General features: G+C 38.6%; 1 protein-coding gene across 1 annotated transcript in view; it reads left to right on the top strand.

Moving 5' to 3' along the window:
• The first annotated feature begins 33 nt into the window (after positions 1-33).
• xpr1b (xenotropic and polytropic retrovirus receptor 1b) overlaps positions 34-17697 on the top strand; it is a 30771-nt gene continuing 13107 nt past the window's right edge. The window contains exons 1-3 of the mRNA XM_084411647.1: positions 34-466; positions 5766-5817; positions 17067-17168. Coding sequence (XP_084267773.1) covers positions 398-466; positions 5766-5817; positions 17067-17168 — 223 coding nt within the window. The 5' untranslated portion in view covers positions 34-397. The remainder of the gene's footprint in view (positions 467-5765; positions 5818-17066; positions 17169-17697) is intronic.

Genomic DNA, 17697 nt, shown 5'->3' on the forward strand with positions numbered 1-17697 from the left:
TTTTAAGAGGCATGAGTGTTCATACCGCGAACTGGAAAACATCCTCTCTGCGGTGACGTGCCGTGACGTCATTCTCCGACAATGATGGCTGCCGCTGGAGCTTCAGCCTCAGATATCAGGCAGAAAAGACCTCTGTCTGGAGCTCCTGCAGCCCAATAAACCACTGCTACCAGCGTCCCGCAGTACTTGAAAAATCACCTGAGGGGAAAATGAGGAACACTGGGGTCGGCTGTTTGAAAATATCGCAATATTTCCCTTGAATATGTGTCTCGCGGAGCAGCGAAAAACAGCCGTTAATCTGAGGGTGATTTTCTGCTCGCGATGATTCACTGGTAATTTTCCAGAAGCGCGAGACTCTCCTCAGACAAAAAAAAAACCACCAAGAAAATTCATAAAAATGAAATTTACCGAGCATCTATCTGCCCACATCACCCCGGAGTGGAGGAAACAATACATTCAATATGAGGTAAGAGATGAATTAAAGCAACGTTGAGCTATTTTACATCAGACAGTTTCCCTTCAGCTCAATGAACCTGTCGAAAACAAGTCACCTGTCATTATAATGTAATATTCAAACGAAAGGCAGGCTTAAATCTGGATTTGTGTGATTAATAACTCTAATATCTGTTCAGGGTTAACGTTAGTCTGAAACCGAAAGCTAACAGCTGATAGCCTTTAAAGCTAATGCGAGTCTGTATGAGCAGCAGAGATGCAGGTGAATGAGTCCAGAGATGTTTCGCACTTCTCGTGTTCAGCTTTATTAATATAGTGATAATAGAACAATTCTGAACCAATAGAAGGACTAAACGATAGTTTCAAGTTCATCAAACGAATAACGTTACCCGCTAATCCACTCAATTCCATGATCTACTGATAACGTTACATGTTATTGTTGTTAAGCAAAAATCTCTAAACGCTCAACTTGGACATTAAAATGATGTTTTTGCTTCAGATCTGGAAATATAACGGATGCATCCTTAACCCTATGATTTATATTACATTAGGATTAATATTTGAGAATGAACAGAGTGAACAACTAAATCAAGCTCATACCAATGACCAAAATCTAGCATTGTGTTAGATGAATAGTACTGAAAACCTAAATTTTTCATCTCTGCTTAATGCATAAAACGTTTAGGAATGGCTGTGTGCATATGTGTTCATTTTCATTTTTTGACTTTGCCTTGCAGTTTTTATCCATCTTGATTTTCAGGTCTGTATTTACCTACAGGAGACATTCTCTCAAAACAAACATATATGATGGTGATACAGAGCTTCAAAGAGCAATGCTTAGCAGACTACATAATTTCATTATTTCACATGAGAGCATACGAGGCGGTTTTCTTTGTCTCCGACAGTGGACTGGGTTAGAGTTGACAGGGCTTTAGTGTACTGCAGCTCCTTCAGGGTTTAATGGCCTACACATAATGAGATTATTGCCTTCCTCTTGGACATTCGCTAATTAATTAGACATCATCCCTTTTTGAGAGGGGTACACGGCGGATCGTGTTTGAGATTGTACGTGCTTGAATCAAATATAAATGATGGTGGAAAATCAACTGGTGAAGGATTTGTTTTCTGCGCCACACTTAGACTTTATCATGCTATCTCACCCGCCTTCGTTTTGATCTTGAGGACAATTTGTTTTTCTCCTCTCTTGTTTTGCCCACTGTGGCTGGACGTGAATGTGTTGGTCTGTTATGTTCTGTGACCTCACAGTCTTAACAAAGCTGATGTCAGCTTATTTAGAGATATGAGCGTTTTATGCTGATTTTCGTGTTTTGTGTGGGCTATCACATGATTCCTGACGCTCGGAAAGAGAAGTGAGAGGAAAGTTGTGACCCTAATGACACATTGCAAGGTTTCAGACTAACTGTTTTCACTAGGAGCGCTGTAGCCCCTAACTTTTTTTTAGGTGCACAGGCAGTAAATGTAGGGGCACACCTTAAATCAACCTGCAACCCAGTTATTCACAGTTCCCCCCCCCCCCATTTGGACTGTATTACTGACAAATGCCTTGGTAACAAATAGACATGAACGTACATAAATTACTGTGTGCAGTGTTATTTTAAGTTCACAGGGCTCCAGTCCAGACTAACATTTGAGGGCAGCAGCATCGGAGCCACTGAGTTCTACAGAAACTATTTGGTAGCGCTGAGAGGCTGACAATAAAGCACTGAGCTTAATTTGAGGTGTAGGTAACATTAACTTTAATTATTAGCATTCATAATGTCTTAATATTAATTCAAAAGCAAAACGAGTGAAAAAATAGATATTAGGGAGTGAAAATAGCTAATAAGCTCTCCTGTGCGCAGCCACCTAATGGTTAAAGTGGTAATTTAGCCTAAATCCTTATTGTATTTTTATTTATTTTTAAATAAGTGCGAGTTTTCCTACATCTTGAAACTTTTAGTTATAAATGGGGACACTCTTTGAAGGATGAACAAAAAATGTTTAGTCATCACAACAAAAATAACATTTAAATTTGATGATATAGTTTTGAAATGCTGGAAAAAGATACACGTACAGTACTCGTAAGCGTTCGACTATTTCCGTCACAATACCATAGTTAATGTTAGTGTTGCTACATTAAATCCATGGTGAATGTTGCTAATTTGTGGACTGAAAGCCTTCTATAAGTGTTTCTCCTGGTTTCCACGTCAGCGCTGTTTGATCTGATATCAGTGGTTTAAAACTCCGTACCGAATATGAATGTTTCTCATTGGATCTCGCAGAAATGTTATTGATTCTGTGGCGAATTCAATGGATTTCTTCACTGTATCTCCCAGTGCTGTAGTAACTGTGTGTGGCGTGATTGAGATCGGCCCTCGACTGGCGAGTAGCTCGCGCCGCTGCACTGTCTATTATTGATCCGAAGAAATAGTCCGTGAAGCACAAATGAGTAGCGCAGTTTCATTCCGCTTTCATTTCGTTTGCCATTTGATGCTGGGCAACATTGTGGTCGTGCCAGCGCGACCCATATCAAATTTTGGTCGCACCGGCAGGAAAAAATTTTCAGTGTGAAAACACTACTCACACTATTTATACTACAATACGACATAGAATAGTGCACAAGCACGCAAATTGCTCTTTCTAAAAGCCTGCTGAAGTCAAAACTAGAGGCAAGGACCTTTTCTCAGTCATGCTAATGTGGTGAATGCTGGCCTGCTGGTAGAACAAGTAAACATCCCTGATGCTGCCGTCAAGGCCACGATCCCTCTGAGCTCATGTTTTCTTACAGGATTTTGTTTTTGCAGCAGACTGTGCTATATACTGCAGAACTGCATGTAATTTGGACATCACTTTTTGAACAACATTAGGTTTTTTGTGCAATATTTGAGCAGTCAGATCGTTCTATAATCACTCTGCTCCAGCACCGCTGTTTTTCGGTTTTGTTTACATTCTCCATTTAGTTGTAAAAGATAAGGTGCATCCCAGTTTGTGTGCTTATGCACTGTTCTATGCCATTTTTTTGTATGAATAGTAGTGCTGCCGCCAAATAGTCGACCAAACGTTAGTTGATGAGAAGAAGAGGTTTGGTCAACCAAATTTTAATTGGTCGCAAAAAAAAAAAAAAAAAAAACTCCACAGGAAATGGTGAAGTCATGCAGTCCACGACGAACAGATAGTTAAACACGGTCTATGTGATAATTATGTCAGACAGAAGATCCAAACTGTGGATAATTTTAAGAGGGTTAAGAATAACCCAAAAAAAGTGATCTGCAAACTCTGCAGGCAAACAAACGTTCACCTATCATTCATCAACCTCAAACTTACATGGCAGCTTGCTATAACGTTAATCCAGATACATGTGCGCTATTATTGCATATCCAAATGTTGTTCGTGTGGAGTGTGGAAGCTAAATAATATATTTAAGTAATTGAATTAATATCATAAACATGCGACTAGTCCATTAATGGCTTAAATAGACTTCTACTAGTTGAGTAGGAAACTCTTTGGATGGAGCAGCCCTAAATAGTGAGCGTGTTCCCACTGAAAATTCCAAGAAGATTTTTTTTTTTGGGGGGGGGATATCATGAACACCTAGACACAATATCATGTGATGAGTTAGAGGAGCTTGATGGGCAGCAATTGTTTCCCTGTCAATATCTCGTGATGTAACGATGAGGCATAACAACTAATATAGAGCAAGCCAAATATTGATATGTTGTTATTGATTTGAGTTCCACTGGCAAAGTTACTGCCTCTCTCACTTCTCACGGTTTCTCCACTGCATTGTATGACCTTTCACCTATAGTGCATCGTATAAAGGCAAGTAAAATACCCTCCTTCCACAATATCATTGTAGTTTTTCATATTAAGTAAAATCTTAATAGTAATTGAAAAGCATGCTGCTGAATAAAGCAAATTGTTATAGCCTTGGACATCCATCTTTAAGCCGGCATGAATATGAATCAGAAATAAAAGGCATTTGATTTGAACACTCTGTTTCAAGGGGCGTGTCTGTGAGAGACTTCAGTGTAAACGCCCACTGCTGTGATTGGCTGACATCTTTGCATATGAAATAGCTAAGTATTAGATGTGGAACTCTCTTGAAAACTTTTAGCACGTTTTTTACTATTACTGCTCTTAAGTCTAACTAATGGTAAAATATTTCAATGTGAATTAGCCCTTTAAGACATACCTAACCGACTGTGTTTACGTGAATGCTCACCAAGCATTGTGGCATATTTCTGTGTGTATTTGACACCTTTTCAGACACCTGGTAGAACAGTTAATGTAATGAAGCTATTTAAGCCGTGCATAAAAAAATAGTCTTGCCAGTTTTGTGTTATCTGATCGGCTCTTCTGATTGGCCTTTATAGAGACAAATTTCAGATCAAACTTTTTAAAGCTATTATCGGCCAATAACTATTGGAGCCCGATCAGTCGGAACACCCTTAGTGAATGGCCTAAATTATAGTTCTGCTTAACACTGTCAATCCTTCCTGAAATTGTGATGATTAACGATAACAATAGCAATGTCACGGTCTTGATTTACTGATGCATAAAACAGCAATAAACTAATTCAGAAATGGTTATCAGTTTGTATTGGATATCTAGCTAAATTACTTATAAAGAATAATTTGGCCTAATGTTTCCCCACACAAAAATAATTTATAATGTAGGCCTAAATTATGTTTCTAATTTGTTATGATTTCTAATTTCTGTTGATGAATTCTAGTTCTGTTAATCAACATTAATAGTAGAGGTTAAAATATCAAGGGAAATAAGCAACACTTTTGGTTTTGTCATGATTGTGCAGCCCTAATTTGCAGTTTCATTTTTCTGTCTTAAACTATACAGTGATTACTCCCCAAAATGGTCATATTACAATTCATACATATTCAAATTTGAAGTGATGTGAAATTGTGTGTGTTTTTAATATATATAAAAAAAACTGATCTCAGATTTAAAACTAGTATTGGCCAATCAAATGGTGCATCCCTGCAGAATTGCTGCGAAGCCATTGCTTTGTCCTTCTTTTTTTCTTTTTAAAGGACATGATGTGTTTCTTAGGGGATATCTGATTCTAGTTTCGGACAAAGTTAAAAACAACCATTTCCTCTATTATTCTTTTAGTTTTAGTGCTTCCTCTTCTGTACTCAAGAACTCATGTCTTTCTTCTCACTCCGTCTGTATCCTGGCAGAGGTTCCCTCGTCAGTCAGCACGGGCACAGTGCCAGTCACATGCTGCTGTGTAATATGAAAGGCAATTGTCTGACCTCTGGAAATGGTGTTTCATATTCTTCTCTTTTCCACAGGCTTTTAAAGAAATGTTGTACTCCGCCCAGGATCAAGCCCCATCAATCGAAGGTAAATGCATATGTGTGACCCTATCTATGTCTGTTTGCATGCACACATGCAACTTAGAAATCAGCTCATAAAATGAACAATAAAGTCTAATTTCTGTGACCACTAAATGGAATCACAAAAATAAAGCTTTCAATCAGGTCTTCAGGCTTCCCATGTCACTTTGGTCAGTCAAATGGCGCTTTTCCACTGCATGGTATGGTACGGCTCGGTTCGGTACGGCACGCTTTGGCGCTTTTCTACTGCATGGTACGGTACGGTACGGCTCGCTTCGGCTTGCTTTAAATGGTACCACCTCTGTTGAGGTTCCAAGCGTACCGTACCGATACTAAAATGTGACGTGAAAACACTGCAGATCACTGATTGGTCAGACAGAATCGTCACTTCCAGCGTCATTGTGTTTGCGACATGAGACACTAAACCTGCTAGATTTAAATAGCCAGTAGATGACAGCCAATGCTGTAGCACCTGTTTTTAAAGTATTTGCTTGAAAAATGAAGTCAAAAACGTCAAAAAAAGAAATGGCTGAATCGTGGTCAGTGGACGAGGTGCAGACGTTCCTCTCGTTGGTTGCCGAGGAGCGGAGTAGAGGCGGCAACTATAACAATCAGTCCCACCCACTTTGAACCGTGCCATACCGAGTCGAGTCATACCACGCAGTGGAAAAGCGAAGCGAGCCGAACCGAGCCGTACCATGCAGTGGAATAGCGCCAAAACAAATACAGATAGGCCCTGTCCCAAATGGCACCCTAAGCCCCCTTAGCAATTTTGTGACATACTGGTGCTTTGACTGTCTGGTAGACATTTGTTGCCTCGTTCTTGGCAGAAGTTCATATCAAGGGTGCATGGTGGCCAGAATGCTTGTGAGCACACTTATGAAACCTAAAATGGCACATGGTAGACTCTACGGGCTTTTAGACTTCATGCGGATTCAAGAATGCAAGTGTACATGAAGTGTAATATTGATTGGTTAGAATCTAGCTTGTATAGGATCAACTATTTTAACAGAAATTACACAAATCACCTTTAAGGGCTGCGCTTAGACTTTGTTTAGAGCTATATCTAGTTCATAAACCTTAACAAATATATCCAGAGCATATACACAATAACTTATGTGACTTACTAGTGCAATCCCATCTTCCTCCTCCATATCATTGTCAATGTAAACACCAGCATCTGTTGGTTTACAATCCCTTTTTAAATGAATCAAGTAGTTTATGGTGGAAAAGTTTGGGTTTTCTGTCAGGTTAGTTAAACCCCTTAGTTTGATCATATTAGACAGTGGTTCTCTATCTATCAATGTTGCCCTGAGTTGGTTTTATCAAACACTCATTTTAAATGAGATCTAAATCAGTAATCAGTCAAAATCAATGGTGGTTTTTTAAAAGAGGAAGGGCAAAGTTTCACCTCAGGTTAGCAAATTTAAGATGTCATGGTTCTATCAGATAACAGCAGAGCACAGGGCTGAGTTTGCATCATTGCATCACTATCTCAGATTAGCACACGGTTATAAAGGAGAACACTTTATAGGTTTGATACTTTACATATAAGACTATCAGGTTTCATATTAAGATTGGTAAATACATTAGGTACCATGAACTAATAATGAAAAATACTTTTAAAAGTATTATTTAATCTAATGAATTTTTTCATATTTTTTTTAACTTTCAAGTTGTATAAGTTGTTAATGCATTATGAGCCAATGTGAATTAACCATGTTATATATTTATACATTTCAGTTTGTAGTATTATATTAACAGTAATTCGATTTAAAAAAAAACGTTAAGCTGGATTAATAAATGATATAATATTGGTAAAAATGTTCAAATATTAGGGCTGTCACTAACGATTATGTTGGTAATCGAGTAAGCGGTCGATTATTTTGACGATTAATCGGTTAATCAGATAATTTATTGTGTTGTAATAAGAATAGACCTAAGCAAACAATATGTGTGTATGAAATTTACAACCCACACAATCTGAAGTTGCTTTGCTTGCAGTTCACTGGTGTTTGTACAAAAACAAGCACCTGTTAGTGTCTCTGCTGCTCCGAGCTTCTGTGTTTGACTTCACCCATATGTTTTCACACAAAAAAAGCTTTGTTTTTGGTTCAGTTTGTGCAGTTTCAGCAGGTACAGAATGTTCTTTTATGTCATGGTAATTTACTGTCTTTTGCTTGCATGTCAGAAATGTAAGGCCTGAGCAAGTCTCATCTCAGGAATGTATATACGCCACCAATAACTATAGTTTTTTTTTAAAGTATGAATGCATTGTGACACTAAGAAGATTATGTTCAGTGCCTTTACATTACATTTATTTTGGGTCATTTATGGAACTAAGGACATCAAACCTTTGCCCAACTTCTATTAATTGTTTATTATGTTGTAAATGGCTTCTGGTGCATAATCATTAATAGCCTCCATCTAGAGATTGCTATTCCCTCTTAAAGGGTTAGTTCACCCAAAAATGAAAATTCTGTCAGTAATTACTCACCCTTATGTTGTTCCAACCATGTAAGTCTTTCGTTCATCTTCAGATCACAAATTAAGATATTTTTGATGAAATCTGACAGCTGTCTCACTCTTCCATAGGCTTTCAGAGGGACCGAAACTCGCCGGCCCAGAATAGTTATTAAAAACATCGTTAAAATAGTCCAAGTGACTACAGTGGCTATTAGGGATGTTAACCGATGACCGTTTGACCGATGGTTGACTGTATCAACGTTAACCGATCAAAGTTGTCGGTAGTCGGTTAAAAAAATCTCTAAATTAGGCTATTATAGACAGTGGACTAAACGCTACTACAGTTAGCCATCTCATTCCAAGATCTTTTTGTGTGAAGTGAACAAATCCCTCACACTCAATTTTTCATAACTCGCCTGTTTGTACTTAATAAACCAATAAAAACATTTGGCGCGAGGTCACAGCGTTTGGGTTTGCGAAAAGTAAAGGCTACAGGCTAAAACACTCGAGGTTAGAGCCAGGGCAGACGACAGGATGAAGCGTGCAAAGAAAAGTAGTGTGTGGGACCATTTCACCAAAAAGAATGACACAGATGTAAGTTGCAACTTGTGTGATACAGTGCCTAAATACAGTAGTAGCACATCATCTATGATGTAAGGTGATGATGATCATCATCTTTCTTTATTATTGTTAGCACTACCTCAAACTAAAGCGGCGTCTCTTCGGAGCTGTCGTTTTCTTAAATGAGCTGCGGCAATGTTACAAATGAGCTTCTAACGCTAGACAAACGCCTTTATTTTCAACGCGATCACCTTGTACCCAAACCATTTAGAAACTAAGGAGCCATTTGTCCTCCGATTACATACAAGCTCCTCGGCGCCGCGTTTGCGGGACTCATGTTTCGCGCTGTAGGGGATTTAAAAAAAGTGACGTGTGTGTGTGTGTGAGCGAGTGGGAGGCAGAGCGGCAGAGAGATGCGACAGAGTTGCGAAATTGCAGGCGCGGCTCGAAATGGCTGTTATTTCAAATAGCGTAGCATATTTTAAACTAATCGGTTAACCGGTGTTAACCGGCTAATGAGGCTCGGTGGTCGGTCAAGAAATGTTTTCGTTTTTGCCATCCCTAGTGGCTATACATTAAGTTTATCATGCGACGACAATACTTTTTGTGCGATAACGACTTTATCCAACTATTAGAACTATTAGTGTTCTTCAATGTGGGCCTCTGACGAGAGTTCACGGGAGCGCCAGGACGCATGCGCGAGAACTGAGATTACGGCGTTCTTCTTCTACTACTAACTTGTTACTGGCTGCTCACTCCTTGGGAGTATTACCGCCATCTACTGTACAAGATGACGTCCCGACATCATCGAGACCTAAATCACAATAAGTGTCGAATTCAATAGCTTACATACAGCGCGCGTCTTCCTCTGCTTATAAACAGACCGTTTTGCGCTTCCAGCAATGTCGGGACCTCATCTTTTACAGTAATACTCCCAAGGAGTGAGCAGCCAGTAACAAGTAAGTTAGTAGTAGAAGAAGAACGCCGTAATCTCAGTTCTCGCGCATGCGTCCTGGCGCTCCCGTGAACTCTCGTCAGAGGCCCACATTGAAGAACACTAATAGTTGGATAAAGTCGTTATTTTTGTTGTTTTTCCGCACAAAAAGTATTGTCGTCGCATGATAAACTTAATGTATAGCCACTGTAGTCACTTGGACTATTTTAACGATGTTTTTAATAACTATTCTGGGCCAGCGAGTTTCGGTCCCTCTGAAAGCCTATGGAAGAGTGAGACAGCTGTCAAATTTCATCAAAAATATCTTAATTTGTGATCCGAAGATGAACGAAAGACTTACATGGTTGGAACAACATGAGGGTGAGAAATTACTGACAGAATTTTCATTTTTGGGTGAACTAACCCTTTAAGGTTCCCAAGATCAAGCTAGCTACAGATTCTTACTAGTGCCTGTTGTTCTTCGTAGGTGGCGGATTTAACTTTACTTTAAGTATCAGATATTCAACAAAAATCAGTAAAACTCCCAGTGGCATCACACCATGTTATAGAACCATTATACTTTACTATCATCAGGCCGTTTTCACAATCAAAGTCCACAGTATTTCTCAAACAGCTAAATAGTTATGCCTCGGTGTCTTTTTGGTTTGTTCCCACCTGTCTTAATGGCAATAACTGGAAATGACAAATCCTGACCTGAAGTCAGTGTAAAGTTGCCTCACTACAGTGAACATGTGAAGCATAGGCCTAGTTGTTCTTGGCACAGTGTGTAATTTATAGGGGTGGGGGAAAAAATCGATTCTTAGATTAATCGCGATGCGGGAAGTGGACGATTCTGAATCGATTCATAAATGTCAAAAATCGATTTTCTAAAAAAAATAAAAAAATTCTAATAACGTAACATTGACGGAACGCAAAAGGCGGAACTCTGAAGCGGACGTGCAGTGCGCGCCGCGGACAGTCTGTGGCGTGCACATAACAGACAGCCAAATCCGAACGGCACCCTCTTCGTTAAAAGCTAACGTATGGAAAATTGGCAATTTCATTGTGATCTATTTAGTATTTTTTTGTATGAGAGCTAATTTCTGTATTGTTTAGTTTTCACATCAATATGCTGTAAACCGATCTGTATGCAATATGTGCAATGCCAGTCACAAAAAGTTACATTTTGACTGCAACTTACTCTCTGCAGATGTTCATTCACTTTCTTTGTATAAGCTGTTTTTGATTGTGGTATACAACAAACATTTTAAGTCATAACTCTTTATTATTTAGTTGTGTATAAGAGCGACTTTGTATGTTACTAATTATTCAGAATATGCATAAGTCCACAAGCATTATATGATAGCTTCTGGTACATAATTCTATATTTTTGAACGAAAACTGTTTGTGAATTTGCTACAGCAAAATGTTTTTGTTTTTTTTTGTCTGAAGGATTATATTGCTCATTGGAAATAACAAGAGGATGTTGGTTAGAAGTCTATTATTGTATAGCAAAGCAGATGAGAGTAGATCATGATCAGAAACCTGATTAGAAATCATTATGAATAAAATCGAATTGTTTTGAATCGAAAATCTTTTTGAATCGAAAATCTTTTTGAATCGAAAATCGATTTTGAATCGAATCGTGGCCTCAAGAATCGGAATCGAATTGAATCGTGAGATGGTAAAAGATTCCCACCCCTAGTAATTTAATTGCTTTGTCAGAATATAATGTCTAAACAGGGGTGCTAGAGAAAAACTTTGTCTATTAGTTCCCCGGGCTCAGCGCAAGGCCCACTGCTTATGGAAAACTTATAGAGGACTGTTCGAGCGCTCAGATAAGCAGTGATTTACATCCAAAGGTTACAACACACACACACACAAACACACGTGTCCAGATGCTCATTTTTCCTACAACAGTGCTAAAGCTCCCAGAGAGCCATAAACCTGCATACTGAGTGTTTTTCTAAGCTGTGGGATGATGGTAGTTGTGATTATCTAGAAATAACTATAATCTTCTGTCAAAGTTTGTGGTTTTTCTGGGTGGTGATAAGTGTAGTTAATGGGATTGTTTAAGTAAAGCTATGATTTTGGAGGGGAACTTGCATGACCAGGGTTTTTCGTTAATAAGATGCTGATTTTTTTTGATGACGGATATGAGAAAGGGCTGATAGTGCAGGTGTTTGAAGTCATAAACCTCTAATTTTAAGTGTGTTGCGTGCAGTTGCGTGAGCGATTATGCCCATCTTTATTTGTCAGTACTTCAGTGTTCAGAGTGAGATCATGGTCTCTAGATTTCTTAATGGAGATTTCATACAAGTACATTGCAAAATCCCATTAGTTACTGTTCTCATAAAAAGATATCAGTACTTGCATTACAGGTAGAATTTCAAATAAATATGCTAATTTAAGCCCAAATGTCAAGTTTTTTGGTTTGTTTGTAGAAATACTTTTTTCATTACTGTAAAGTTATGTAATTGAAGAAGGTTCTGCATGCACAGCTCACACACCCAACTAATCAATAGTGACATTAGTTGTCAATGATTTGTATTGTCATTTGTATTGATTAGGTGTGGCAGCCCTAGTTTTAGCTATTTTTTTGTGAGTTTAATCACAGACCTGGAATGACGAAAGAATCAGGGTTTTTCAGTGACTTTTTGCTGATGTTGTTATCGGCCAGTAATGTAAAAATGGCCATTTGGCAGATATGTCGATCTATCACTAGTCAAAAGTCCATAACTGTTGTGTGCTGTAGGTCTAAATAATCACAGAGGGTCCTTCTCCAAGGTCATGCATTCCCTGGAAGATTTCAGCTCAAAAGTTCTCAAGTACAGAGACACTGTAGTTTATTTTCTCTCTCAGGAGCTCCAGCTAAAAGGGAGAGCTGTGTATGTTAATCCCTGCCGAGCTGATATGAAACTGAGCCGTGTGTTTGCATAGCAGGCCAGACACAATGACCCTGCTGAAGGTCTCACTGGGGAGGGTTACCTAAACCAATACAGAGAGGGACTCCCTGCTGTAGAGCTGGAGTAATCTAGTATTAACACAGGATCAGATCAGATCAGATCAAACAGTTTGTTGTGAGAATAACCCAGAATCTTCTTAACCCTTTCACTTCAAAGTGTTGAACTCGTTAAACCTCATATGGCCATCATAACCCAAAAGAATTCTTACATGTTTACTTAAGGGTTTTATAGTAACTGATAAGTGTCATGTGATAAGAAAACTGCATGCTCAGAAAATATTTTAAACACTTGTGACTGCTATGGTTTAGTACTTTGATCAGGGAAGCAGTTCCTTATAAATATTATCTACCTAATAGAACTTGCACATCAATTAATCATTTGAAAAACATTGTAGCTAATTTATGAACGAAGCCTAATAAACTGCTGTCGGTCAAACACTGTTTGTTTTGGAAGTGTAGGATAGGATTATGGGCTGTTTTGTGAGTGTAGTGTTTCAAGAATCACAGCTGGGAGTCACATTGTTTTAGTTTTGTCAGATGATGGTGTTTTTCAAACACACCTGCCACAGTACTTGAGCTTTGACAGATGAAACATGAGTAATATTGTGTGTAAAGTAAACCTCCCTCTCCCTCCTCACCTCGCATTGTGGATTCTACACACATTGTGAGGCCACTCATGTAACGGTTTTCTCGCCATTTGCCTCCTTGTTTTAAGAGTTACACTTAAAATGTATCTGTATGCCAGTAGCCAGGTTTCCATCCAACGTTTTTTTGTTTGTTTACCGATGTAGCTGATGGAAATGCTAATTATCAGGGTTCCAGACTGCGACCATTTTTTGAGAATGTGCGAGTTAAAATTGTATGTGGTCGCATTTGTGCGAGTGCATGGTCATGTACTACTCAGTTAAATTCACGCATGAATTTTCCTGCAGTGAACTTGTTTTAGCGCCCGCCAAAGTGAATTTTTGTCCCGCCAAAGTCTTATTTGATCGGTGAGTAATGTAGATGAACTGCTGTGCTTGTGACAGGGAGTGAGTGAGTGAGTGAGTGAGTGAGTGAGTGAGTGAGTGAGTGAGTGAGTGAGTGAGTGAGTGAGTGAGTGAGTGAGTGAGTGAGTGAGTGAGTGAGTGAGTGAGTGAGTGAGTGAGTGAGTGAGTGAGTGAGTGAGTGAGTGAGTGAGTGAGTGAGTGAGTGAGTGAGTGAGTGAGTGAGTGAGTGAGTGAGTGAGTGAGCGAGCGAGCCAGGCGAAAGTATAAACAAGACTTCACCGTCTCCAAACTCTCGCACATATTAATAAAAATAAATCGACACGGTGGTAAAAGGTCGGAAGACCAAAGTTTCATGTGGAGCATTCTGAGATTTTTTTTTTTTTTTTTTCTGAATTACTGCTGGGTGTGAATTGTGCTAAATAAGTTGCCTTATCTTCTCTGAAAAGTGTTCCGGACATTCAGCTGACATAAAACAACACTTTAATTAAACGAAAAAACTATCCAGTGATGGAATGTTTTCTGTGTTGACAGAAATCTTGGATGTCCATGTCCTAACTGCTGGGATAATCACACAACGCGCATGAAACCGCGAACCTTTGAACCGATTAATTTTAATGAATGGTTAAAACAGCTGATCTTTCCAACAGTGAACTCAGGAGACGTCTGAATCGGTGTATAACTAATCAGTAACACTTTACAATAAGGTTCTATTTATTACATAAACTAGGCTACATAAAAAGTACAGTTTGCTTACTCAAGCTTAAGCTTTACAATAAATAAAACCACTTGTTTTTTTGAAAAGCACATCACTACATTTTTCCAGACAGTGCTATCAAGAATCGATAAGAGAATCGTTAAAGAATCGGATCGATAAGCAGAATCGTCAGTGGCATTGATATTGATAAAATCAATTCCCATCCCTATGTGAAGACCGTACAATTATAATCAAAAATTAAAGAATATACATGTTTTTTTAATAGTTTTTTTGAGAGTTAAAAGATTAAAACATTTTGCTAACATGAGGTCTTGTGTCACTGTCAGTCTTTTTACATCAGTGCAAAACTAGGGTATGCAGATTAAGACCACTATTCATCAGCATGCATTGATTAATCATTAAAAAAAAAGGTGCCACCAAATCATATGCTGGTGCGACCAACTGAGAAAGTTGGTAGCACCAGTGCAACCAGTGGAAAAGTTAGTCTGGAGCCCTGATTAATGATCAAATTTAGCAAATGGCGATACAATCTTTTCCCGTTTAACTTCTATGTCGATACTTTGAATGCCGTGAATGAATGAATGAATAATGCAGTAGGGTTGAGTAATTTTGATTACAATGTATGTGACCCGTGCTGGAAAAATGAGTCAGAATGCGCACAGGCTAATCTCGGGCTACAGGCAAAACAAGTCAAAAATGTCAATTTTGGTCGAATTTGAGGTTTTGACAAAATGAGTTCAGTAAGCCCTCGTCTAGCGATCCCAATGCTCCAAATAGCCTAGCGATTAAACGTCTAAAAGTATCTTTATTTGTGTGTTTTCTGAGAGGAGTACTTTTCCTTTGTCCATGAAAGTTGCCGTTTTTCTCTGCTCGCTTCTCGACGACTGGCGCTTCCTCTCAGCACAAGTTTGGCATCGTTTTAAAGCGCAGCATTCCAGCTTTGTGGATATTCATAATGAATTGTCAGTGGCATTAGTCTGATCCAATGAAATGTGATTTTCAAACTCATGCTGATGTAAACAAAACAATCTTGCTCGCGCTGACTGACAGATCCGAAGCGTGCGCACAGACGCATCAGACAGTGCATGATCCCGATATACACATATACAGGGTTTGGAACCGAGAATTGGTTCATAGCCAGAACTGGTAGTGTTTTTTTTAAATACCGGAACCGTGTGAAATTCCTAAGTTTCATTTCTGAAAACGGTTCTATGCGACAAAGGATGACGTCATTGCTCACTCCATTTTATCGGTAAAAGGCCAATTGGATGAAAACCGGCTGGAGACAGTAAATTTGGTAAACCTTTTTTTTTTTTTTTTTACGCATATTCGCTTTGTCAATGATAAAACAGCGCAAAAACTGGATGGAAACTTGGCTAGTGTGAAACTCACAATTTAGGAGGCAATGCTCCCAGTTTAGGTATTTCAAGCCATGAGTCATTTTCCCAAGTCTGAGAGTCCTGAGATAGTGATTCATTGTCTGTCCGTCTGGACAGTATCAGCCAGACTTACTGTCATTGCGCTCTGTGTTTTGTCCCTCGGAGAGGAATATCTTGCAGTTACGTCTCTATGGTGTCAAAAGTATTTACAGTCAACAGAAACTTCACATGCCCTCTAACTGTAAATGTTTGAAGCCATGACCCATGAACTGTTATGATTATTGTGATTTAAGACCAAATTGACTTAATTAGCCTTGACTCTTGGTTCTCAGACTAAGGATTTTGGAAAGACATGACGCAGAATAATTATACAGGGATTCCATGAAGTGTTAGTTTACCCAAAAAATGAACATTCAGTTGTTTTACTCACCCTCATATCGTTCCAAACCTGGACAGACTTCTTTCTTCTGCAGAACACAAACGATGTTCAAAAGTTTGAGAAAATGTAATACTTTTATTTAGCAAATTTAACGCGTTAAATTGATCAACAGTGACACTAAATACAGTGTTTAAAAAAAACTGAGACATTACAAAAAAATGTTGTACTTTTGAACTTTCTATTCATCAAAGAATCCTAGAAAATTATATTTCATGGTTTACACACAAATATTAACTTATGTCCTGGTAATTCAACAAGATTACCACAAGATGAATTGATTCTTGTTGGTGTGAAAGAGTATCCCCAATAGCTTATAGCCTCAAAAGGGTGTAATCCAATGTTCGCAACCTGGGTGATGACTTTATTTGAGTTTTTGTTTTAGTTTTTGTCCCTTATTTTAATCAGGTTTAACTTGTAAAAAGGTTCATTCAAATCTTCTCTAAATGCTTGAGCCAAACTCATGTCCTTGAGATCTCTTGCAAAGAAATTGTGATCTGTACAAGAATGGTATTTTCTGTGGGCAGTGTGCAAAAATTGCTACGTTTTAGCAAGTGATGTTTCAGACCCAGAGAACATGTTCACAAGGCCCAACATGAGAATCTGAGGTACTGCTCTGTAAAAAGAGCTCTGCTTGTTTTCTCCTTCCCTCAAATATACGCACAACCTCAGGCCTTTGAGCTGTGAGACAGAACAATGTTTTCCACAGGTTTCTTCTTTCCCTATGTTCAGTATAGGTCTTGCTATCTCTCTCCCATCTTTTTCTTTGTTTTTCCTGAATTGCATTTTCACATTATCTTCTTGCTTTTAGTCACAGATGAAGACACTGTCAAGAGATACTATGCCAAGTTTGAGGAGAAGTTCTTCCAAACATGTGAGAAGGAGCTGGCCAAAATCAACACTTTCTATTCAGGTAACCACGTGTAAACACTAGACTTGTTTGAGGTAAAGCTCACTGTTTGTGTCTGCTCCCTGTTGTTTCCATTTTTTGTCATTAGTATTTACAGTGACAGATTACCCATCACACAGAGATTTAACTTTTCGAAAACAGACAGTAAAGCTCCTGATTCAAAGCCAGGACTGCCATTAAACCAGGTTATTAAGCCATGTTATTTTATCATATCCCATTAAATAACCACCTGCTTTCTCTTTCTCTCACTCACATGGTTCTCTTACTCTCATTTATGTCCTTGTCCAGTTGTATATTGGGTTACACTTTGTTTTAAGGTGAAGTTGTTCTTGTTACAGTGTAATTACACAAATAAGCACTGAGTAATATTGATTAACCACATGTACTTATGATAGGGTTTGGGTTAGGGTTGGTACCTTGTATAATTTACTTTTATTATTATAGTAAGTACATGGAGTACGTGTCACCACGTCACCTTAAAATAAACTGTTAGGCCCCGATCACGCCTAACGCGTTTTTCAGGTTCGAAAAC

The sequence above is a fragment of the Rutilus rutilus genome (assembly GCF_951802725.1).
Source record: "Rutilus rutilus genome assembly, chromosome: 6".
Classification (NCBI taxonomy): domain Eukaryota; kingdom Metazoa; phylum Chordata; class Actinopteri; order Cypriniformes; family Leuciscidae; genus Rutilus; species Rutilus rutilus.